Source organism: Nyctereutes procyonoides, unplaced genomic scaffold, assembly GCF_905146905.1.
Source record: "Nyctereutes procyonoides isolate TBG_1078 unplaced genomic scaffold, NYPRO_anot_genome, whole genome shotgun sequence".
NCBI classification, from domain to species: Eukaryota; Metazoa; Chordata; class Mammalia; order Carnivora; family Canidae; genus Nyctereutes; species Nyctereutes procyonoides.
The window spans coordinates 18979612-19004848 of NW_026575141.1; the positions used below are offsets into that span (position 1 = coordinate 18979612).

Consider the following 25237-nt stretch of genomic DNA (forward strand, 5'->3'; position numbering starts at 1 on the left):
GCACAGAATATGTGATGTGCGTTGCTATTCTGGTTAATATGAGAGTTAAAAAAAATAAAAGGGCCCTCTTGCTTCAAAATGGATAAAATAATTTTAATTTCTATAATTTAAAGAGCCGATATAGAGACCTAAACATGTTGTTATTCTAAAAAACAAAACAGAGTAACCTGGAGTCATTCTCCTAGAGTATCTACCATATTGAAATAGTGCTGGGTACTAAAAACAATTAGGAAGAACAGTAATCTAACTGCCCTGGCCTATGCTATCCATGCTACTATGCTCAGTGCCATCTCAGTTCTTTCCACCTCCATTCTCACTGTTGACAATGACACTAAACCTGCCAACTGCTGCTCACTGTCTATGCTCAGTATATAACCTTGTTTTCAAACTTCCCCTAACTAACCAGGCATGTTCTCTCTACTATCTGGCTCAATATATCTTTATGTGATAGGTCAGATTTCAAAGAGAGATTGTATTGAGTTAGAAACCCAGCCTCCTACTTACTTACGAGGTCTGTGACCTTAGACAAATTACCTAAATCCAACAAGACTCCTTTTCCTCAGCTGTAACTTGGAGGTAAAAAACAAAACAAAACAAAACAAAACCTACTATCTGCCTCTTTGGTTGTAGTTAGGATTAAATGACATCACATAATATAGAGCTTTAAGCATAGGGCCTGGCATTATTGAGTAAGCACTCAAAAAACACGAGCTCCAGTAAGCTTCTATGCACTGTGCACATACATGTATATGTGTGTGCGCACGCCCAGACATACATACAGACATACACATACATTCACACACACACAATCTTCTAAGGCTGGACTCTGTCTCTACTGCCTCTCCTGAAAATTCTAGCACCACATTCAATCTTGCTATCTTCAGATGCTTCAAATCTTTCTATCTTCAGTGATTCTTTTTCTTATGTCTAGAGATAGGTATGGTTCTCCCAACAGAATTGAGAACACAAAACAATAACTTTCTCAACTTCCTCTCTCCCCTAATATTCTTCAACTCTACTTTTTCTTCCAGTTGCTGTACTCTTTCCCTTCTTTTTTCCTTTCACAGTAAAACCTTTACGTTGAATGGTCTGTAGCTGCTAGTATTTTCTCATTATGTTTCTACTTCTGCCATTCTTCTTAAATTGATTTCTTAAAGATAACCACTGACCCCCATCTTTTACATCAAAGACTTTTTCTTGGGCTTTTATCCTAGTTGGTTTCTGCTGCACTTGATACTACTCACCTCTTCCTTCCCTGCCTGTACTTTATCCCTCCACTAACTCCTTTTAACAACTGTTCATTTTACTTCTCCACCTGACAGATGCTTCTAGTTTTTCTACTCATTCTTCCTTCTGCCACCTAAAGGCAGGTGATCTCTGAGTTCCATCATTGGTGCCCCATCAACTTGGGAGATCTTACTCCCTCTCCTAGCTTCATGCGTGCAGATGACCCTTAAAAGAGCATTCCTGGTCCCCAGCCCTCTGATAAGTCTCTGGTCCTACGCTTAGTAAGGCAAACTGAGATTAGGGCAAACGCCACACAGAGGAGTCAGGAGACAGTGTCAGCCTTCACCCCATCCCTACCTACTAAGTTATTAAGTTAAATTCTCTTCTCAATTAGAAAGGTAACACCAGGTAGATGGTCTTGTAAAGTTTTTGCAGCTTCTTATATATTAAAAATTTCTAAAATGTATGATATTGCCATCTATCCATGTTGCTCAAGCCAAAAACCTGGGAGCCATCTTTTAATCTTCTTTACTTTTCACCCTGCCACACTTTCTAAGACTTTGTGAGACTATCAAACATCTTTCAAATATATCCCCTCTGGGGCATCTAGGTGGCTCAGTGGTTGAGTGTCTGCCTTTGGCTCAGGTCATGGTCCCGGGGTCCTGGGATCCAGTCCCGCATCAGGCTCCCCACAGGGAACCTGCTTCTCCCTCTGCCTATGTGTTTCCCTCTCTGTGTCTCTGATGAATGAATAAATAAAATCTTTAAAATATATATATGTATCCTCTCTCACTGTAGATAAAAAAGTGATACAAAATACATGTTTAAACCAAACATAGATTTTAAACTGATTAAAAAAAAAAAAAAAAAACCCTAATCCACATATATCCCCTTCTCTCCAACATCAAACCCTACATTGGGTTAATTCCACCCCTCTTACCTGCAATCCACCACCAAGATCCACCTAACAAGCACCCAGCCTTCAGTCTGGACCTCCTATGCAGCACTGTCCACACTGAAACTGAATTACCTTTCTTCAAACACAAACCTCATCATGCCATTTGTCTTTGCCTTCTACTGGTAAATAATGACTCATCCTTTAAGGCTACTTCCCCCCCTTCAGAAATCCTTCTTGACCTTGCCACCAAGTCAACCCTGCCTCCCCTAGAGCCCTGTCTATGCCCCTGACAGCCCTTCCCAGCCACGCTGTATTCCAAACATCTTTTTACCTGACTGCCCCAATGAGATGGTAAACTTCTTATAAAACCATGCATTTTTTAAAATTTATGTTTATATCCCCAGGGCCCAGGGCAGAGCTTGCTGGATGAAGGAATGGATGCCTCCAGAAATGACAAAGCAAGTTCTTAAATAATTAGCTGCTTTCTTTACATTCAATATCATAATCTTTGGTCATTACTTGCCAATTCACTGACTTTCTGTGCTCTAATATTCTTATTTATAACTTGGAGACACCTGGCTTTTGCTTGCCATTCATTTGCTCAACAAATATTTATCAAATGTCTGTTTATGTGCAGAAACCGTTACAAGCAGCAGTGAATAAGGTAGGTCTCACACACCCACACCCACATATATAACCAGCAGATGGTGCCGGGTGCTCTGGACAGAACTGGAAGAGGACTCTGGCACAGGGAGTGACCTGGCTGTCTTTCTGAGCAATCCTCTGCTGACCTAAGATGTGAAGGGAAGAACCTTTAGGCAGACAGAAAAGCAACAGGGGGTGAACTTGGAATATCTGAATGAAAGAAAAGCAGCCAGTGTAGCTAGCAGAGTATGGTACAAAATGGAGGGTAGAGGAGATAGGATAGAATCCCTGTGGCCCTATCTAAGTGCAGCAGGAAGCTGTTGGATGGTTTTTCAGCAGGGAGACATGGCTTCTGGTACTCTTCTCATTTCCTCTTGTTTCTGCTCGAGTATCATCTCATGTGAGAGGCTTCCGTGTTGACCCTATTAAAATGCCACCTCCCTCCCAATCCTATCTTGCCTTGGCCCTTCTATGCACTCTCACCTGCCTCCTTTTCTTCAAGGTTCTTAGCAGTACCTGATAACAGACTTGGGTTTTTTTTATTGTTATCTCTGTTTGAGCATAGCTGACACAATGTTACACTAGTTTCAGGTGTACAACATAGTGATTCAAAGTCTCTATGTGTTGTGCTTACAAGTGTAGCTACCAGCTGTCACCAGACAACACTGTTAAAATACCACCACCTCTTCCTACGCTGTGCTTTTTATCCCTGGGGCTGACTCATTCTGTAACTGGAAGGTGTACTTCCCACTCCCCTTTGCCCCTGTGCCCATCCCCCCCACCTCCCACCAGATTTATTTTCTTGATGGCTGACTTTTTCTACCCAACAAACCCTGGGCAGGGATGTGACTCTTCACAGCCACATCCTAACCTATCAGAACAATCAGCTTTCATTAGAAGTGGGTTGAGTGCATTCACAATCAACTAATCTGATTTACATTTTAAACAGATCAACTCTAGGGACAATAGATTTAGCAGAGTCAAGAATCAAAAGGAATAAACCCATGAGGAGGTTTTCACAGAGGCCCAGAGCAAAGATAAAACGTGGGATAAGTAAGAGAGTGAGAACTATGACCAGGGTGGCTGCAAAACCATGTAATAGTCCTTGGTGTTAGAAAATTCACACAAAGCGATTGTCCTCCAAGTAATAATAGGACAACTGTTTTCTTCAGGTGGGGCCATGAACTCATAAAAATAGAAATTTTTAAAAGCTGCTAAATTGAGTAATTATTATGTACTCGTATGTTCTCAAGCTCAAATCGATAAACTGATATAACTTGACAAAATCCTTTAACACTAAAATAATGCACATGCCCCTTGACCTAAACATCTTCATTGCTAGGAATTTATCATTTGTATATACTTACAAAAGTAGGTCAAGATATATTGCAGGGATATTCACTTTGTCATTGCTTATAATATCCCCAAACTGGAAACAACACAAACACCCAACAACAGGAAACTGCTTAGAAAAACTCAAGAAAAAAATTTTACACAGCTATTAAAAGAGGAAAAAGCTTTAAAGTATATTGTATGCACTTGAAACTCATGTAACATTGTATGCCAACTATAGTTCAATTAAAAGGGGGGGGGGCAGCCCGGGTGGCTCAGCAGTTTAGTGCTGCCTTCAGCCCAGGGCATAATCCTGGAGACCCGGGATCGGTCCTGCGTTAGGCTCTCTGCGTGGAGCCTGCTTCTCCCTCTGCCTGTGTCTCTGCCTCTCTCTTGGTGTCTCTCATGGATGAATAAATAAAATCTTAAAAAAAAAAAAGATATATTGTGTATTTAGAAATACTTTATTTGTGTTAAAACACACAGACACACAACATTGATATTGATACAATTTGTGATATACAGAGAGAAAAAGAGGAAGGGAGAAGAGAGGTAAATATTGATGTAAACAGAAAGGCTTTCTTAAGGATATATAAGAAACAAAGAGTGATTATCTTCTGGAGAGAAAAGGGAACCGTATAGAGAGAATCTTACTTTTTCACATACCTTTGTGAATTATTTGATTTTTTTGAAACATAAATTTGTATTTTAACTTTTAAAACACACAAACATCTCTGAGACTACTAGCAGAATAAAAAAGAATGTATCCAATATATTATTACTTGCTTTCTGGTTTTATGGACAGAAGTTAGCTCCAATGGCTCACTTATACACACTCCATGAATGAACACACGTACACGACATGCATGCATGTGGATGAAACATATATCTGAGCACTATTAAATGCAATGGAACAAATGCCTTTGGTTAGAACACACTAGATACAGCCCATGTCCCTAAGTGACCACCTTCCAGGGAGAGCCAATGCATTAATTTGTGATTACACAATCTGAAAGCAATTTTTGACAATGCTTGCTGTCTTGGCTGTCACCATTTCTGTGACTGTGTTTTTGTCCTCAAAATGAGACGTGAACTGGTCCACTGATTAAGGAAACATCTCTTTAGCCTCTATCAGCTGTGTTGCCATTTAATGTGAAATGATGTTGTTTCCCTCCCTTCCTACAGTGTAATCAAAGCTCTCCGTTGGCTCCCATGGAAAAGGTACCATTCAAAAGACATATACCACTTTCTTTTCTATAACAGAGTTTACAGAGTAAAATAAAATTTATGTAGGGATAGGGAAATGCAACCTCATATATTCTTTAGAAAAGTAGTACATATTGCAAGTTTTGTGTAAAAAAATAAATAAAGCCACTTTATATTCAAATAGCTCTTTCAGTGGCAGTCAATTATCCTGCCTTGACTTCAATCACCTACCTGGGCTGCACACCGACTCAGTCTCTCTCAACGTTACCAAAAGAGGGGGGGCTTTGTTTGCAGAGTTCACTATATCTGCTCTAAACTATTTCTGACCTCAGGAATGTGAAATGTTTACCACATCCACTTTTTTTTTTCAGGTGTAAATGTATTTCTAAAGCAAATATTCTAATTACCATTTACTGAGAAGTCACAGAATAGTTGGGTATTTTGCAAGTCAATTTAGGAGAAAAATAGAAAGACAGGTTAAGTCCAATTTTGGTGAGGTTAAACAGCAGGCCTAACCACACAGGCAGAGCCACTCAGCAAGCTCCCCTCCTGGGTCCCACATTGTCATGTTAACAACAGCCAACAAAAGACCCAAGGGAAGGACAAGGCAGATTACCAGTCAGCCGGGATGGTAGTTCTCTCTTTAAAGATCCACCTGCAGGGACACATACTAAGTTCTAAAGTATTAGGTCACTCCAGGTCATTTGCATTTTTCTACTCAACTAAGACTAGAAACAGAAAACTTTTATCAATGAAAAGCGCTATCCTGAAACAAAATCACATTAAACCATACAGAAATGCCTGACAGGGATGGATCTTGAATTGCTAAATGACCTCTGATGGGGGATGGGGGTGGGGGTGGGTGAGGTGAGCCAGCCCAGAGGAGGAGAGATATTCCCAAGAAACAACACCTGAGGCTGGGAGCTGGGACACACACCATCAGGGTGGTAATACAGGAGGCGCAGACTCAGCGGAGAGGTGAGCTCTGCTAAGTGAGGGAGGTCTAGACTCAGTCTCGGCCAATGCAGCTGATGACACCAATGACCCGCAGAAAAGAAGAGACTGCCAAGTCAGTCTCTTGTATGGAAACCAAGTTTCCAGAAGCCCAAAGTGTTAGTGACCTCACTTGGTAATTACCAATACACCAAAAGCGGCGTTTTGTAAGGCTTTTTGTAAGGCGGCAGCAAGCCCTGTGGAATGCCTCTGAACTAGATTAAACCACCAGGGTAGTAATTAAACTAACTTTATATAGGAGAGGTCTCTTGCTCAAACTTGAGCGGTCCTGCTCATTTCAGGAAAGCAATCGTAGCATAAAAGTGGAACTTTCAAAAGCAACTTCTGAGCCTCAATGTCAGCACAGATACCATCCCTCAGCGGCCTCTGTTCTAACTGTGAAAGCAGGAGCCTGACTTCTCCTAAGGGGTGTTACAGGGGATTTGGGTTTTGAAATGCTGTGAAGATGGAAAGGGCTCTCAGTCTCCTATCATTTGCAGGTAGTTTAACAGTCTCCGTTTCTGTGTCAGCAAACAAGTTTTTACCATTTTATCTTTAGAGACATTTCGATAGCAGTCATTGCCACAGTACCTAAGTGCTTTTCACCAGACAGCCCGTGGAAAGACTGCCTGGCATCTTGTCAGAATGACATGCTGCCTCATTGTGTTACAGTCTGCAAAGAGCCTAAAAATTTAGAAAAGAAGATGATTTTTCTTCAAATTTATCAATGCTATGCTTCGTGACAATATGGCTAGTCCTTGTGCAGCTGGATAATAATCTGGGAACCGAAACAGCTCTTACAGTGTGCTCTAGGCACAATCACACATGGCGAATCTGTAGTGCTACTTAAAAAACCGGTGTGTTTATTCCTAAACACCACATCTGCTTAAATATAAGGGAAGTTCTTCCCCCTGGAATGAACCCCAGAAAAGAAGGTGTCGCATTATATTCAATTCTAACAGAGTCTCGGATCATGGGATACTTTTCCAATCACTTCACCTTGAGAAGTACAGAGTGGCAACTGGGGAAGGGCAGATTCATCTGAAACAACCTCAATTATTACTAACACTAGATGTTTACCAAGATTGCCTGCAAAAACTTGACTTAAAAAAAAAAGGTTAAAAAAATATTCCTGGAGGTAGAATCTCACAGATGCTGGGCTGGGTGTCAAAACAAGGCATTTAAAGTTTGCTCTCAAAAGCAATATAGGTTGTTACATTATGGGACCAGGGATGTCCTTTCAGGATGAACTGGGAATAGGAAAAAAGAAACAACTGTACTAATGTTAAGTGTCTGTGGGATAAAGTTTCCAGGGACAATACTGTACATGGAGTCCAAAAGTGCTTCACCTTGCCAGCGTGGGATAAAAATGAACACAATGTACTCTCCAAGACCTTGTGAATGGCTGATTCAAAAAGTGGTGATCAAAACACTGATTCAAAACTCTTATGAAGAGTCTGAATAAAATATTTGATATGTGTGTACAGAAAAGAGTAATACCAATTTTATATGATGGGATTTTATATATTTATGGGGAAATAAATGAAACCTATTTTAAGTAAACATCTGACTTCACCTTTATTTATCTCTAAAGGTTTACTTAGTCAAGTTGGCTGTGAAAAAAATTTTTTTAACCTTCTTATTGAAAAATGGTAAACAACTTATGGTTGATAAAGCCTTATGGCTGGGCATATATGAAGCTAATTCTCATATTCCAATTTGACTTTTTGGCAGAGGACTATAAATAACACATTTTCAGAATTTTCTCTAAGGTTAGTTTTGCAATTATTCTGGAAAACTGCTTTCTAAATGAAAAATGGTTTAAAAATTTTTTTAAAAAAGGAAAAATGGTTTAAGATTCAAAATAATTATGACAAGCATACATAAGGACAGGGCCAGAATGTACAGGATCAGAAAATAAATTCTCCATCTGGTACAGGCTTTTCCTTGAACTGAGCTCAGTCTATCCAGAAAACAGTACCCTGGTATCGATCCTTGCATCTGTCCTTCACAGAGGGCAGCACTGAGAATTAGGTTTTTGTACTAATAACAAACCCAAATAAAGTTCCAGCCATTGTTGCTCCAAAGAACTACATGGCTGGGCATCATTCATATCACAGTTAATCCATGATTAGTGTATTTCAAGCATGGCTTTCTGACAATGGCCATGAAGGTGACTCTATGAGTCCCAGCAGAACATCTTTAGGTGCTACTAAACGTGATGAACATGAGGAATCAATTTCATGCTAATGAGTTTATTTTTTTTAATAATAAATTTATTTTTTATTGGTGTTCAATTTGCCAACATACAACATACAGAATAACACCCAGTGCTCATCCCGTCGAGCGCTCCCCTCAGTGCCCGTCACCCATTCACCCCCACCCCCCGCCCTCCTCCCCTTCCACCACCCCTAGTTCGTTTCCCAGAGTTAGGAGTCTTTATGTTCTGTCTCCCTTTCTGATATTTCCTACCCATTTCTTCTCCCTTCCCTTCTATTCTCTTTCACTACTATTTATATTCCCCAAATAAATGAGAATATATAATGTTTGTCCTTCTCCGATAATGAGAAGTTTATTTACATAATTTACTCCATTCCATAATTTAGTAAGTGAACCCAGAATCAAATAAATGACTAAAAGGGAAGTTACCTTGTAGATCCCAAAGAACCCCAGGTCCCTTACAACAGACAGGGCACTGACTCGGGGACCAGTGGTGATCTCTCCAGCCACTTGCAAACGGATCTTGACGATTTCCAAAGGATTTGTGAAAATCACCTGGGAGCCTCCTGCCTAAAAGAGAGAAAAAGTAAAGACTTAGGACCAAAGGAGGGGAAGGGTCAGGAAGAGGGGAGGGATTATCCTCCACGGAGCTCAGAATATACTATCTTCAAGAGACTGTAGTTTCAGTCAAGACAGTGACAAGTTTGAATCAAAATACAGTTACAGCCAAGGAGGCTTTGAGTACCAATGTCCTATTTCCCTCACTCAGAGGCTGAAAGAGGGAAAAGGGCAGAGACAGATGTCTCCTGCCTCCCCAAAGTCCTCGCATGGGAATGACAAAGATGCTCTGAAGCACAGCTGCCATCACAGGACTCAAAGCCAAGGGCACAAAAGCAACAATAAAATGAAAATTAAAAAATATCCAAATAAAGAGGCACCTGCTTGTCAGACTAGGAGACAGCGAGGACAAAGGCTCCCCGCCATGATGGACTTCTAGCAGTGAATCAAGAATTGCCAGAAAACATATAAACTTAGATGAAAGCTATTGTTTCTTCCCTTAAAAAATCAGGTCCATCATCAAACACCATTTTATGGAGTCGCATATCCTTATAATTTTATTTATGCATTACCTGTGTATAGATTGCTCTTTTCATATAAGATAAATGTCCAAGTAGTAAAAATATGCATTAAACGAATTATGGCCCAAACTTTGAGCAATGTGTGTTATTTCATTCCAGCAGCAGCTGGGTGCCCCACCATCAAGATCAACAGTGGAAATCTTTAAAGTGGACTATAAGGGAAATTTTAAGCTAGTTATTTTGAAGCTAAGCTTATATTTATTATAAGCAATTACAGTTTCTCACTGTACTTGAACTTGTTATTCCTTGTCACAAATATACTAAAATTTTATCCAAACTAAGGTTGATGCAGAGTATAGTTAAAAATCTTTATTACAGAGTGATGTTACCACATGAGACCACAGACATGGTGCTGCTATTTTATAACTTAGAAGGTACCATCATGGTAACAACAAGCTTAATTTGGACGAATATTGTCCAAAACTTCTTGCTAGATCCTCCGACACCACTAACCAATGTATGTGCCCTCACAGAACGGCCAGTACTAATCAACACTGGCTACAAGGATGATCTGGGAAGTATAATTTATAACACCAGAAGGAAAAAATTAGACACAACGTAAATATCCAACACAAAAGGAAGAATTATATGAATCTTAGTATGTCATGCAATGAGATACTATACTGCTAATAAAAATATTGTGGAAAATGTTCAATATATACACTGGGAAATAAAAACTCTCATGCTTAAATATATGTACAGCTTTCCCCCATTATCCCTTACCATTGTGTAGAGAATACACCAGTGTAGTGTTTTTGAGGTGGTAGGATTACAAGTGGTTTATTTCCTTTTCTGCTATATTTTTTATTTCTTCTATATAGATCATATATTACTTCTATAAAGAAAAAACAAATACCTCTACATAACTTATCTAATATACATAGCCAATATTAACCAAAAAAGGCAAAGAAATATGTTCACACATTAATTCTCTATAAATCAAACTGCTTTACAATTTTTACCAACTTGGTATCTTAAGACCCACTTGTCCTTAAAAACAGACCAAGTTTTCCCCTCTCTCCATACATTAGAACTGTTTAGAAGGCAGCAGGACTGTCTGGTGTCTTGACTGCCACACTCACCACCCCTCCTTACTTCCTGGTTTCACCCATCACCTTCGGCTCTCCTAGGTGACTGTCAGGAGGTGGGCCAAACAATCCTGGTAGAAAAAAAACCCTAGGTTGGATTCATGAAAAGGCCCAAGAAAGGCCCTTGTAAAGTGGGAAGGAAAGCGTGAGGGGACATGCCCAGAGGCCAGTGTGTTCTTCTGGTCCACCCAGACATGTGGCTCCCTCTTCTCTGTGGCCATGCTTTGCTCCCACACTGCCATGACTGGCAGGTAGGCAGGAAGGCCAACCTGCAGCCTGTCTATGGTCCTTCAGTACTGGGTGGGTTTGCACCTGAACTGTTCCACAAGACATGAAAGGAGTTAAGGTTGGCTGATGGAAGAGAGGAAATGGATCTGGCTTAGCAACAGCACCAATGGCACGGTGAGGACTGTGTTGGTGCTTCTTGACCCAAGCTCATGAGTTGCAGAAATGAATAAAAATTAAGTATTTAAAAAATCATTTTATCGGAGCAGAACTGCTGAAGAAGATTTGCTGAGTTGGAATCAGTCTGAGGCTGATTTTTAAAAGCTCAAAAGTGGGTAAGAGCCATCTCTATTAGGGGCAGATGGAAACCAGTCTGCGTACATTGATCTTGAAGAACAGCACAGGAACGCAAAGCATACTCGTCAGACACTACCAACAGTGGGTGGGGAGGCAGCTGTGCATCCCCTGTGCAGACTGAGTCCCAGTCCCTAGTCATCAAACCACCTCACTTAATAGGAGGCTCAAAGAGATGACGAATGGACCGCAGCCAGCACGGTGCTTGAAATACAGTAGTGACTCCAAACACGTTTCTCTTCAGGTCTCCTAATGTGTGGGTCTCCTTCCTGGCTGCATGTTACAGTCACTCGCAGAGTTTTGAAAAGTAGTGACTTAGAAATCCTATTCTAGACAAATAAGAAATTCTGCAACTGCCCTTTCAAAAACTGTTCCTATGTGATAAAGATGTGCAGTGAGAGTTGAGAATCACTTCACTGTGTCACCTCCACGATCCCTTTGAATTTTGAGAGGCTGCTTGACAGGTTTACTTATAGCTATGATTTCTAATTCCAGTTCTCCACTTTCTTTCAGAGAGCAAATTTTATGTTTTACATGTGACCTCACAACAAACTTTTTATACATATCCAAGTGGTGCCATTGTTAAAGGTACAATTGTTAGGTACAGAATTGCTGTCTTATCTGTCCTCCTATCTCTTATCTGTATCCCCCATACTTGTAAGAGTTCACGTTATATACAAAATAAGAACTTAATACTCAATTCTCTGACTCCAAGCCAATCAATAGATACCAATTCTTTTAGCACGGCAGAGTGAATTCTAATCACTAAGGACGATGCAAAAGTCAAATCCACTTCAGATGCCTGCAGGGAACAGACACAGTGGAAAGAAAGTGTAGGGATACTGAGAAGAAGTGATGTGTTCCTTGCCTCTGGTGGGCTCAGAAAGAAAGAGCTTACAGACTCAAAGTGGCACATTACAGAGGTTCTGAAGATGAATCGGTCCTTTGGAGTTAAGCTAGAAGGAAATGAGAGACTCCAAGGCACCAAGAGACGATGCTTATCATCAGACGCACAGTGTCTGAGCATCGCCATGACTTGATCACTGAGCGGCACGCCGGCTGTTGCTCCCCCAGCTCCCGGCCTATTGTCCATTCACAGTGCCTCACCCCTGTCCCTCCTCTGTGAGATGAAAGAGAGCTGAATCTGAGGACCGCCAACAGGAACACCTATTGTATATGATGTCTTTGTGGCCCTCACCACTTGAGAGACCTGGCTGTGTAAAGACGCTGCTGTGTGTGCCTGTGGAATTTTGTCAACAAATACTTCCCTGTGACTTTCCGGAGTCTGTGCAAGTAGAACAGGTGAAGATTTTCTATACTGGAACTGGCTCTGTGTGCACATTATATTTACTGTGTGCACACTGACTTGTCTACAGGTTTCCTGGCATGCTCCTTCTTACTGAAACCTTAAGTTGCTACCAAGCATGTGGATCCATCTAAAAAGAAACACATGTACTCACGGCAGACTCATTCACATCATAAATATTCACCGCATATTTATAAGCAATCGTGCTCAAAGTTTGTCCTAAGAACTCCAAGGACACAAGGTGAGTGAGAAAGCATTCCTGTTCTCAAGGAGCTTGAAATAGGAGTGAAGTAATAAATATTCATGAAGCACCCATCATTGGCTACTGAGGTGTTGCTGTGCATGTGTTACCTAGCTTCGGCCCACTCAGAGGGATTTTTTCCAGATTTTACATAAGAGAAAATTGAGGTATAAAAGATAAAAGAAACTGTTAAGGGCTGAATTGTGTTCCAACAACACTCCTCTACTGAAGTAAAAACCCTCAGTAGTTCAGAGGGAGACTGTAGTTAGGGCCTTTACAAAGGTAGTTAAGCTAAGACAAGGTCATATGGGTGTACCTCATTCTGATATAACTGCTGTCCTACCTCAGTAAGAGGCAACTGAGATATGGACACAAATGTGCACAGAGAAGGACCAGGAGTGGACACAGTGAGAAGGCAGCCATCATCAAGCCGAGGAGAGAGACCTTGAGAGAAACCAACCCTGCTGACACCAGCTTGGACTTCTAGCCTTCACAAATGCGAGAAAATAAATTCATGTTATTTAAGTCACCCAGTCTGTGGTACCCTGTTGTGATAGAGCTAGCAAGCTTATACAGCCATTTCCACACGGCTACAAGCCAGCAAGCAAAGGAGTTTCTACTGGGTCCAATAAATACATGTCTTATGAACAGGAAAAAAAAAAAGGCACATGGGAAAAGGTAATTATAATATACAAGAAGAGCTAAGGTCCAGACAAATTGCCATGGCAATTCAAAGGAGGGCAAGATTTCTACTGGCTGGGATAATGTGGGGAGGTGGTACGGCATATAAGAAAATAACACATCAGCTGGTGACTGCGTGCAATTAGGATTTAGCTAATCCAGGCAGAGAATGGCGCAAAGGCACGGTGACAAGGGCCTGCCACACTTACAGGGCAGAGACCCAGCACCACATCTGTACAGTGAAATTTTAATAAGAATGATAATTATGATGAGATCAACATTATCATCCACTAGCATTTATCGGTGCTTACTAGGTACCAGCATTATGCTAAGAGCTTTGTAAGAATTCTCCCTTTTGGCCCATCCTCATAATATAAGGAGGGTAATATTATGCCAGTTCTGTAAGTGAGCAAAATGAGACTGAAAGGGTGAAGGAGCTTATGTAACCTGCCAGGGATCACAAAGCTAGTGAGGTGCAGCCTATATTCAAAGCAGACCTGCTGCTTGCATATGGCATGCAGGAGACTATGAGAGAGGACGGCTGAAGACCATTGGGGCATGTCCCCAAACGTAACTCTAAACACTAGGGTTACTCCTGCAGATGGCACCTTCCTGTGCATGTGTGGTAGGAGGAGAGCAGGTTCTAAATAAAATTTAGGAGCTGGAGAGTCCTTCTAATTCTAAAATACTTGTTACTGAAAAATGGTTAATCCTGTCCTATTACGGGTGCTGGTTAAATGGCAATGGCTAGATAACTAGCACAGCATTCACCATACTCTGTCAATGGGACTGGTTTCTGCACTTACATTCAGGTGTGGACTGCCCCCAACACTAGCAAATCATTTTGGAAATGAGCACCATGGGTCACAAAAGGAACGGAGGCAGAGGCTAGGTTGGGTGTAGCACAAAAGTTCCCCACTGTTGAAAAAGAGGCACAATGCGCATTCTTCTGACCTGGTAGCAAGACTGCTATGAGGAAAGCAACACAAATGCCCTTCCCATCCAAGATCAACTTGTTTTAGACCTTTAAGGCTGTCCCAAGCATGTGTTGGATGCCCCTTTCGCTACAGATGTAAATCAAAGCTCATGAATCCAGGACAGTTTTAGCGGTTGTGATTCCTGTCTATGATTCATGATCTTCATAATTCACCTTTGCATCCAGGAGGGCTGAGAGGAACAAGGAAGGGACATGGGACTGTGGAAGCTACAACTATGTCAGCATGAAGCCCAAGCACGAAGCCTCTCAAATGAACAGGGCTCTATCGACACAAAGCATCATTTCCAAATGCTCTAATTTCTCATATGACACACTCCTCATGGCTCAAAGTAAAATTACAGGTTTTTTCCCCCTCTAATACCTCCTCTCTGATATAGGTTGGAGAGTCTGCAAAGAACCTGAAACGTGGCTTCCATCACTGTTTTCTGCTCACTGACCTGATGCTACTATAAGCTTGATTTCTTCTTCCCGCTCACAATTTTGTCACCTAAATTCCTCTTGTCAAATGTTATGTAATGATTATGTTCGTTGTTAACACTTCTGATGCGGCATAGGTAATTTTACTGTGGGAAGTGATGCATATACTCTTTAAAAAAACTTCGAGCAATCAAATATTTAGAGAGGCAACATACTTTAGGACCCTACTGCACTGCCCCATTTCTCCAAGTACTCCAAGGATAGTGACCTTCACATAAAGTGATCCTAACGTAGTTTAGGTCCAATAACTGTGAACAAGTAGGTTTTAAAGTTATATGCCTTAAAAATGACTTGCCCAGGCTATCTGCTTATTATCAAGCTACAGAAAAGAGCCAGAGCTGAAACACATTACCTAAAACATTGGTTCAGGAGCTCATGTTCAAAATTCCCCAGGATCCACCTTCTTTCACCCATCAGGAATTGAACAAGCCTTTCTCTAAAGCTTCTTTCCTAACTTAGCTAATATTCTCAAACATTCTTTCTTGGGACCTGGAGAGTCAAATAAAAAGAACTCACAAGATGAAAAAACATGCTTTCATGTGATCTGCACCCTCACAAGCCATTCTAGGCAACAGTCTTGAGAATATTCAGAAATTATTAACAGTCTTGCGTTTAAAAAAAAAAATCAATCCTGTCATCAATCTGCTGTCCACAGAAAACATAGTGGTGTATTTTTTTTTTTAACGTAGCGCAATTCCTGCTAGATTTCAAACTAAAAGCATTAAATATAACTGTATTTAATCACCTCCTTTTAATTTGAATTCACATGGTAGATACTTATAGCTACTTAAAAAATTAAGTGGCAAAATGTATATGAAGAATGTGTATCTTGATATTTTAATTATGCTCAATTGAATGTACTTAGATTTAAAGTGCTTTTCACAAATGACATGTGCTAAGAATATCTAATTGCACACTGACATTCTAAAATGTGTGCTTACATGTGTCAAAAATAGATTAATATGAAGTTATGGAATATGGCTTTTTTAAACTAAAACCCAAATACATTATTTTGATTATTTGGATACAAATAAAATTGTACCTATAAAAAAAGTCTACACTAGTAAATGCCTAATGATGCACACTGCATATAAAATGAATGTGCAAGTGATGACAGTATTTGATATTTAGATAAACTGAAAAACAAAGCTTTCTTAAGAAATCTAAGCTTCAAGATATTTTCTATTTAATCTCTTACTAACTCAATGCTACATGGAGACATGAAAATAATTTGTATGTAGTATAGGTATTACTGTCCTGTATAAAGATCACAGTGGGGGATACCTGGGTGGCTCAGCTGGTTAAGTGTCCAACTCCTGATTTCAGCTCAGGTTAGGATCTCAGGGTCATGAGATTGAGCCTTGGATCAACTCTGCACTCAGTGGGGAGTCTGCTTGAGAGTCTCTCTCCCTCCTACCCCTTCCTTTCTCCCCCTCCCCCTTTTTTTCTCTCTTCCAAAAAAGAAAGATCACAGGGAGGTCCCTGGCTGGCTCAGTCAGTGAAGCACATGACTCTTGATCTCAGGGTCATGAGTTTGAGCCCTACATTGGACACAGAGCTTACTTTAAAAAACAAACAAATAACAGAGGTAAAAATATATATATATTCAGAAAATAGCAGTGGATGAAATACATTAAAATACAGTACCTGACAGGAGTCAGGTACTTTGCAATACTGAAGACAGGAATTCAACAATCTCACTTCAAATATGAGGGGGCATGAGGCCAAGAGGCCCCTCACCCTCTATCTAGCTCTGAACGGACAGTGCTGGGCCCAGTGCCCACAGGAGAGGTCATCACTCTGCTACAACCAGAAGTTGAGTCTTCCGTGCAAGTTGAAAAAAGAACCTTTAGTACAACCCCTAGTGTTATAGGCTAAATTGTGTCCATCCAATATGCTTATGTTGAAGACCTAACCCTATACACCTCAGATTGTGACTGTACTTGGAAACAGGCCATTAGAGAGGTAATTAAGGTAAAATGAGGTCATATGGGTGAGCCCTAGCTCTGTATGACTGGAACCTGTAGGGGTGATTAAAATGCGGGCAACACACAGACTGAGGGGAGGCATGTGAAGACACATCAAGAAGATGGCCAACCACAAGCAAAGAGCAGAGGCTTCAGAAGAAAACCAAACCTGTAGATACCCTGATCTGGGACTTCTGGTTCTCCTAAGTGTGAGAAAATAAATTTCTATTACTTAAACCCTGCAGTCTGTGGCATTTTGTTATGGCTGCCATAGCAAACATATGCCTAGTTAAGGCTATCTGACTAAATGTGTATCTCTAAGCATGAAACACTACAGGATCTTCTCCTTTGATTTGGTATGTAAATTAAGCTGTTTGTAAAAAATCTATAACTAGACTATTACAAAATCTTAAAAGAGAATAGATTCTCATCACTTATTTTTGAAAGACACCAAATGGAAATTTGATTCTTGATTTAACTATATAGCAAGGTGGGAAAAGGCTATGCTGTTTACACATTTTACAAATTTCATATTTTCAACTTCATAGGATTTTAATAGGCCTATAGAAGCCTAGGCCAAGAAACCAAAGTGGAATCTGTTTGACTGACATTAAAAAGCAATTAAGTTGCAGACCTGTCAAATATGCTCACATTTGGGCTCTGCCTGTGATACGTGTCTATTTTGACTACTACTACCAGAATCATGTAATGATTTACAGACCTTCAATGTCTAAAGTACCTTAACTGTATGAAAGCTGTAGCCCAATCTTTCTTTGTATTTTCACGTCATCACAAATCCCGCCCCGACTTAATAGATAACCAGAAGGATGGCCTAGTGTTTGAACTGTGTTGAGTCAAACAAGGCTGAGACTTGGCCATAGAAGGAAAAGAAAGAAAATAGAAAAGAGACATCAGGTTGTCTCAAGGGTCTCTCATCAGTTGGGGCTTGCCCCTAGTATAAGATGACATTCCTAAGCCACCAAAGAGTAGCCCTTAGCTAGGCAGGCCTTCCTGATGAACTCTGAGTGCCTTCAGGCAGCTCTTTTATTTGTGCTCCAAGTTCAGAGCAAGTCTGGAGGAAGGGCTTTCCTAGAAGGAGCCAGGCAGCAGATTTCTTACTCCAGTCTGCTGCCTCAGTCCTATGTTTCAGAAGACCTTCTGGTCACCCTGTGATGAGCCTTCCTCCTGCACTTCCTGGAGAAGCCTCCAACTTAGATAGTCCTGGTTAGCATTTTTTGCTACTTATTGGCTCTTTTGTTTTTTAGAGTTGTTCCAGGTTTACAAATAAATTTCCCATCTACCCGCTGCCCTCCCTGCCATGCAAGCCTCTCCACTCTCAACACTCCCACCAGGGTACTGCACTTGTTACAAGTGAAGTAGCTACACCGCACACCAGGATCACCTAAAGTCCATAGTGCACCTTACAGTTTCACTCTTGGTGCATTCTAGGGGCTTGGACAAATGTATAATGACATCTATCCACCACAATAATATCACACAGAGTATTTTCACTGTCCTAAAAATCCTCTGAACACTGTCTATTCATTTCTCTACCCCTCCCACACCCCTAGCAACCACTGATCTTTTTACTGTCTCCATAGCTTTGGCCTTTCCAGAATGTCCTGTCTATTCTGGATTCTATGTTGGAATCATGTAGTATAAAGTCTTTCCAGATTGGCTTCCTTTACTTACTAACATGCATTTAAGGTTCTTCCAAGTCTCTTCACGGCTCCATAGCTCATTTCTTGTTAGACTCAATAATATCCCTTTGTCTGGAAGGACCACAGTTTATTTATCCATTCAGCTACTGAAGGACATCTTGGTTTCTTCCAAGTCTTGGCAGCTAGATATAACGCTGCTCTAAGTATTCTTGTGCAGATTTTTGTTAAAAACAGAAGTTTTCAATTCCTCTGGGTAAATAGCAAGGACTGCAAATGCCGGATCTTATAGTTTAGTTTTGTAAGAAACCTCAAAACTATGTTCCAAAGTGACTGTACCATTTTGCATTTCCATCAACAATGAATTAGAGTTCATTCTGCTCCACACACTCATTAGCATGCTGTCAGTATTTCGGATTTCAGCCATTCTAATAGGTGTGCAGAGGGATCTCAGTATTAGTCTGCTTTGTCTTAAAGCCACTCTTTCATATAATTCCCTCATGATTCTGACATGATCATTTCACATATTAAACATTCAATAAATAAGCCATATCACATGAGAGACTCCTAACTCTAGGAAACGAACAGAGAGTGGTAGAAGGGGAGGTGGGCAGGGGGATGGGGTGACTGGGTGACAGGCACAGAGTGGGGCACTTGACGGGATGAGCACTGGGTGTTATACTATATGTTGGCAAATCGAACTCCAATAAAAAATATACAAAAAAATAAGTTATATCAAATACCCCAGGTGTTTTGTATTTATTCTGCTCCTAGGATTCTATATATATTTAGGGTTGGAATGAAGACAAAATAAATAGAACCTTTTTAATGGTTGGTTCCTTTACTAAGGTATGGGAAACATTTCTTATGAAACATCCTGGGTATGAATTTGTAGGCATGTTATAGCTGTTCCCTAAAGTCCATCATTTTCTTCACATTCTGATCCCTGAAGTTATTGCCTCTTCAAATGACTTCTGTATCTAAGTTAATAGCATCCAGTATATTATGTCACTACCCTACATATACCACCCTCATTATCAACACCTTCTTAGTCAAGCATTTATTCAATCAATAAATATTTTTAAACCTCTCTCAATATGTCAGACACAATGCTAGGCACCCAGGCATAACAGTGAGACATGGGTCCTATCCTCAGCATTTGTTCAGGCAATCATTTACCCATGATCTCCAGGATGTAATGAGCTGACAGCACAAAGTTACAAAGGAAGAGCTCCTAAAGTGGCAAAGCTAGACCATACATGACAAACATAACAGGTGCTACTTAATACCTGACACAGTCTCTAAGCCTTAGAGTCAACAGAGTGGACGGAAAGGGATGAAACGGATAGATAAGTTAAGAAAACTTACATAATTAGAATTGAAGAATAATGACCAGTTTCTTTTGCTTTGTTTTCTACCTTAGCTTTAATATGGCCATTTTTTCATAATTAAAAAACGCAATTATAACATATATTGAAATAAACAAAATGTGATATGGTCTTGACTAAAATATGTATTTGGTTCAATTTTAAGTTTGTAAATGAATGAAAAGTAATACAAATAAAAATAAAGCTTATGAAAGCAAAAATAACTTAATTCACTTCAATCTTATTGGAAGTCATTCATCAAACCAGAAAACTGCCACTGACAAATGAGGAAGGAAGGGAGGGAGGGAAAAGAGAAGAAGGGAAGGAGGGAAGAAATGAACACAAGGAAGGGAGGGAGGAAGATTGATTTACAATATGGGCTTAACATTTTTGGGGGTATGCAAAAAGACCTCCTAGAGAATATTCCAAATAATAACAGTGATAACCTCTGAAAATAATGTAACTAACCATTAGATTTTCATTAAACTACAAGTTTAATGAAATAAGGGTGCAACCATTAAAAAAATAATAACCTTGTTTCCACAGCATCATTATAATGCATAATAAATCCTGGCTACTTGACAGGTCACATAGGAGCAACCTCACAGAAATTGAACTTAATGATTGAGGCTCATAGCATTCTATATTTATAAGTAGGGTATGTGCACAGACACCTGCACACATAAAACTTCTGTCTTAAGAAAACTACACTGTGAGACCACATCTCCACAGAAAACCCTGAGAAGAGAAAGCCTGCAGAAGTAGGACTTAAATCCACTTCAGGCAACCTAACTCACCAGCTGATCATCAAAGCATATGTGTTCATTTCAGGAGGAAGTTTTTCCCTGGTTTTATATGATTTGGTTTGAAACCTCAAGGGATTTCAAGCTCGATGATAAATTTTGGGTAAATTTTATGACAAGAGTAAAAACATTATTATTCAAGGGATACTTAAGAATTCAAGCTAAATACAAGAAGTATTTGAATGCATTTACAGATGTTGAAACAAATGATTTGTTATGCAAAGTTATTAATATCTGTGGGGGGTGAGTCATGATTCAAGGCTGATCTATAGCCTGGCACACAAAGCTGATGCTTGCTAATCAAATTTCCTCTCTTAATTAAACAAAAAACAAAACAAAATACCAAATGAGCTACTTGCACTAATCAGCTGGGGCTGATGATGAAAAGAAGCTGAGGGTCATCTATTAGGGACAGAGGCCAGATGGCCAGCAAGAACATGAAGGGAATTCTTGAAGAAGTCAACACCATGAAGACGACAAGAAATGGATCAGCAAAATAAAAAGTTACCCAGAACACTGACAATGCCAAATGCTGGCAAGGACATGGAGCAATAGAAACTCTCAATTGTTGCTGGTAGAAATGGCAAATGATACAGCCACTTTGGAAGACAAGTTTGGAGGTTTCTTACAAAACTAAACATACTCTTAACATAAGATCCAAAAAAATGTACTTCTTGATTATCTACTCAAAGGAGTCAAAAATTTACATTTTCAACAAAAACCTGGACAAGGAAATTTATAGCAGTCTTATTTATAATTGCCCAAACACGGAAGAAAGTAAGATGTTCTTCATCAGGAGAATGAATAAGTAAGCTACTGGTAAATCCAGACAAAGGAATATAATTGAATCTAAAGAGAAATGATTTATCGAGCCAAGAAAGACACAGAGGAACCTTAAATGCATATTTATAGGTAAGAGAAAACAATCTGGAAAGGCTGCATACTATATGATTCCAACTCTAGGACATTCTGGAAAAGGGAAACTATGAAGACAGCAAAAAGATGAGTGGGAGAGTACAGATGAATAGGTAGAGCACAGAGAATTTTTAGCACTGTGAAAATACTCTGATTATTAGTATGACAGATAAACGTTACTACACATTTGTCCAAACGCACAATGTACAACACCATGAATGAACTGTAAGGTAAATTATGGATACTGAATAATGTAAGTTCATCAATTGTAATAAATATACCACTCTGCTGGGGGATGCTGATAGTGATGGAGTTTATGCAGCTTCTGCCCAGAACTCGTAGAAATGCCTCCTTTGGGGAAGCCCCCTTTAGAATCAAGCTGTCAAGGTTTGAAAAGCCCAAGCTACGCGCGAAGCCACAGCAGGTGCTCTGGACAACAGACTCACTGGCATCACTGCCAGTCACTTGTGGCTGAGTTCCTGTTCATCTCTCCCCTTTTCTTCCACCCCTAGTACTCTCCCACTCATCTTTTTGCTGTCTTCATAGTTTCCCATTTCCAGAATGTCCTAGAGTTGGAATCATATAGTATGGAGCCTTTCCAGCTGCTATCTGCCTATAAACACATGCAGATCACAAATGAGAAGTGCCCAGCTGAACTCAGTCTATCTATTGAAACAAAAGAAACAAAACTGGTGTTTGAGGCCACCAAGTTTTAGAATGACTTGCTATACAGCAGTAGATAACCAGAACACCTCTCTTCCTCAATGATGGAAGAAACGCTGAAATCACTCCTGTTAGGAAGCAGTGGGGACAGTAAGGCAGGTAAGGAGCATGTGTGTTGGCAACATGGGAGGGAAGGGTTATAACTTTAAATCCAGTTAGTGTTGGGCAAGAGTTTAAATGATGAGATTGAAAAAAGGACTTTAGTCTAAGGAAGAAACTCCAAGTTACAAAAAATTGGTCAAATAAATACACTGTCCCAATTATATCTATATAAAATCCTATAAATCCACATCAATCACAGGCATGTTCACTGTCACATTATAATACGTGAATGCAATATTCCCATTTACTGTTCTTTTCTTGCAAGCAAAGGACATGAGTTGCACCAGTGGGAAAAAATGCAAAGCCATTAATGTAAGAATCATAAGCTGTTCCTATAGAATGAAGCCTCCAAAAGCAAACACTTATACTGCTTAGGGATATACCTATAAAAAGTATAAAGACATTCATGGAAATGAAAATCACCAATTTTGGGACAGGGTTATCTCCTGGGAGATGAGGGAGGGAAAATCTATTGTGTCAGAAATACAAGGGTCTCCAGCAACATTTGTCAAGTCTGATGTCTTAAGCTAAGTGGTAGACACATCAGTGTCTACACCCGGTTTTTTAAATAATAAAGATTAACTTCAATTGAATGTGATGCAAAAAGGTGAGTGATAAAAACTTGGTTCAAACATGGTATCTGATACACAGCTATACAAACAGGCATAAAAATATGCATATGGGAATCATCATACTAATGGGAATACAGGCAACAATGATAAGAATGATAAGGCCATACTTGTAGGGGGCTACAGTTAAGATTGCTCTTCATGTACAGTCTCACTAACCCCTTTCCAACCAGTGATGTGAACACATCAATTATTTTTGCCACTTAAAATGAGTATAAACTCTTATAAATATTAAAACAAATACACACGTGTGTGTTGGTGTGTAGGTACCTCAAAAGAAAAAAATACCATAGGCCTACTGTCAAAGGACCATTGTTCAAAAAAGCATGTTTACTTGTCTTTCTAAAACTTATCACAGAGGGACGCCTGGGTGGCTCAGCGGTTGAACCGCTGCCTTCGGCCTAGGGTGTGACCCTTGGGTTCCAGGATCGAGTCCCGCGTTGGGCTCCCTTTGTGGAGCCTGCTTCTCCCTCAGCCTGTGTCTCTGCCTCTCTCTCTCTCTCTCTCTCTGTGTGTGTGTGTGTGTGTGTGTGTCTCATTAATAAAAAGAATCTTAAAAATTTTTTTTAAATTAAAAAAGGAAAATTATCACAGAATGCTATTATTTTCTATTGGTAGGCAAATAATGTTTACTAAATATGAGCTTTAAAAGAGAGAGTTTCATACTTGGTCACTTTTTTTTTCCTGGTGAGTATTATTTCATTTCTTTTCATTTTAGTGTAGATTTATTTTCATGTCAAATAAGTTACTCACTCATCATATTTATATTCTCCCTGAAACCAGTCATGGCACCACTAGTATTTCCTTATCTGAGGACTTGTTAAGACCAAAGGATCAAAAACTGAGGAGCCCAGATCCCTTGGGATTTTGAACCTCTAATTCACTAGATACAGAGAAGATAGTCAATACACACTTACTCTGCTGAATTAAGGACTGCTGCTTACAGACCATATGGCATTACCTGTGTTATGGCTAAGTAGCAGCAACACAACAATAATAACGTGGTGAGAGAGAATGTTGGTTTTTAAGTTCGCTGCGAACCTACTTGGAAATGGGCAGTGACAGGCCCCTTTCTCCTCTGCTACATCTACTGTGAGTTCTGCCATCAATGGCAATGACCCCTCATCACGTCGCCCTCCAGGAGCTGAGTTTCTGACCCAAGAAGGGGAAAGATAAAAAGAAACAGAAGGTATCCATATATTTTGTGCAGGGATGCCTGAGGATACTCGGTCTCCGTCAAAACTCCTACAACCACTAGCCCAATGTAGTGCATAGTAAACCACTGTATGGAAAACACAAAAGCACAAAGAACTTTTCAGACTTACAGTTTGTAAATCCCTGGCCCGGCATCTTAGTTTGGTCTTGAGCTGTGCTGGATATATCACTACTGTTAGGTGTCAATCTATAAAAAGGCTTAGAAAACTGAAGTCAAATTTTTAACAGCGCTCTAAACCAAAACTATGCTCAGTGCAAATAATGACTTTAAAAATAAAGTCAGGTTTGACCCTTTCATATACATCAAAGAAATAGAAGATTTTTTAAGCTCTTTAGTTACAGATTTTGCCGTAATCAAAAATAATGAATGGGATTAATTTTATTCTTTTTTTCTAAAATCTTCTTCTAAACTTATCATTGTGACCGCTTTTCCAAAACAATGTAATAAAACAGACTTAAATTAGTTTTGCCAAGTGCCGCGAATGTCATGAGAGAAAGAAAGACCTGTGTATTTTCCCTGTTTTTGTAGAAAATAGAAGATAAAACAGAAAAAGCTTTCTTCAAAGAAATGAGAAGCTTCAGTTACAAGTGAAAAGTCAGCCATGTGTACTAATTCTCAGGAATGATGAAGCAAGGGGAGCTCCCAGGGACTTAAAAGTCAATGCCTGGCATGCATGGGTGAACTGAGAAGGGGAGCTGGTCACGTGACACAATCTTTCAAAGCCCTTTGTATTTACTCCCAATTGGAAAGACGAGGCTGTAGAACCCACGAGGACCTTCTAAGGTGTGTGTCTGGCTCTGAGGGCAGGAAAACTCTTGTCGCAGCAAA

At 40.0% G+C, this 25237-nt stretch overlaps 1 protein-coding gene across 3 annotated transcripts in view; it reads right to left on the minus strand.

The window, feature by feature from the left end:
* SLC25A13 (solute carrier family 25 member 13) overlaps positions 1-25237 on the minus strand; it is a 185258-nt gene that overhangs the window by 26196 nt on the left and 133825 nt on the right. For all 3 annotated transcript variants that reach the window (XM_055307442.1, XM_055307441.1, XM_055307443.1), the window contains one exon: positions 8951-9091. In XM_055307442.1, the coding sequence (XP_055163417.1) occupies positions 8951-9091 (141 nt within the window). The remainder of the gene's footprint in view (positions 1-8950; positions 9092-25237) is intronic.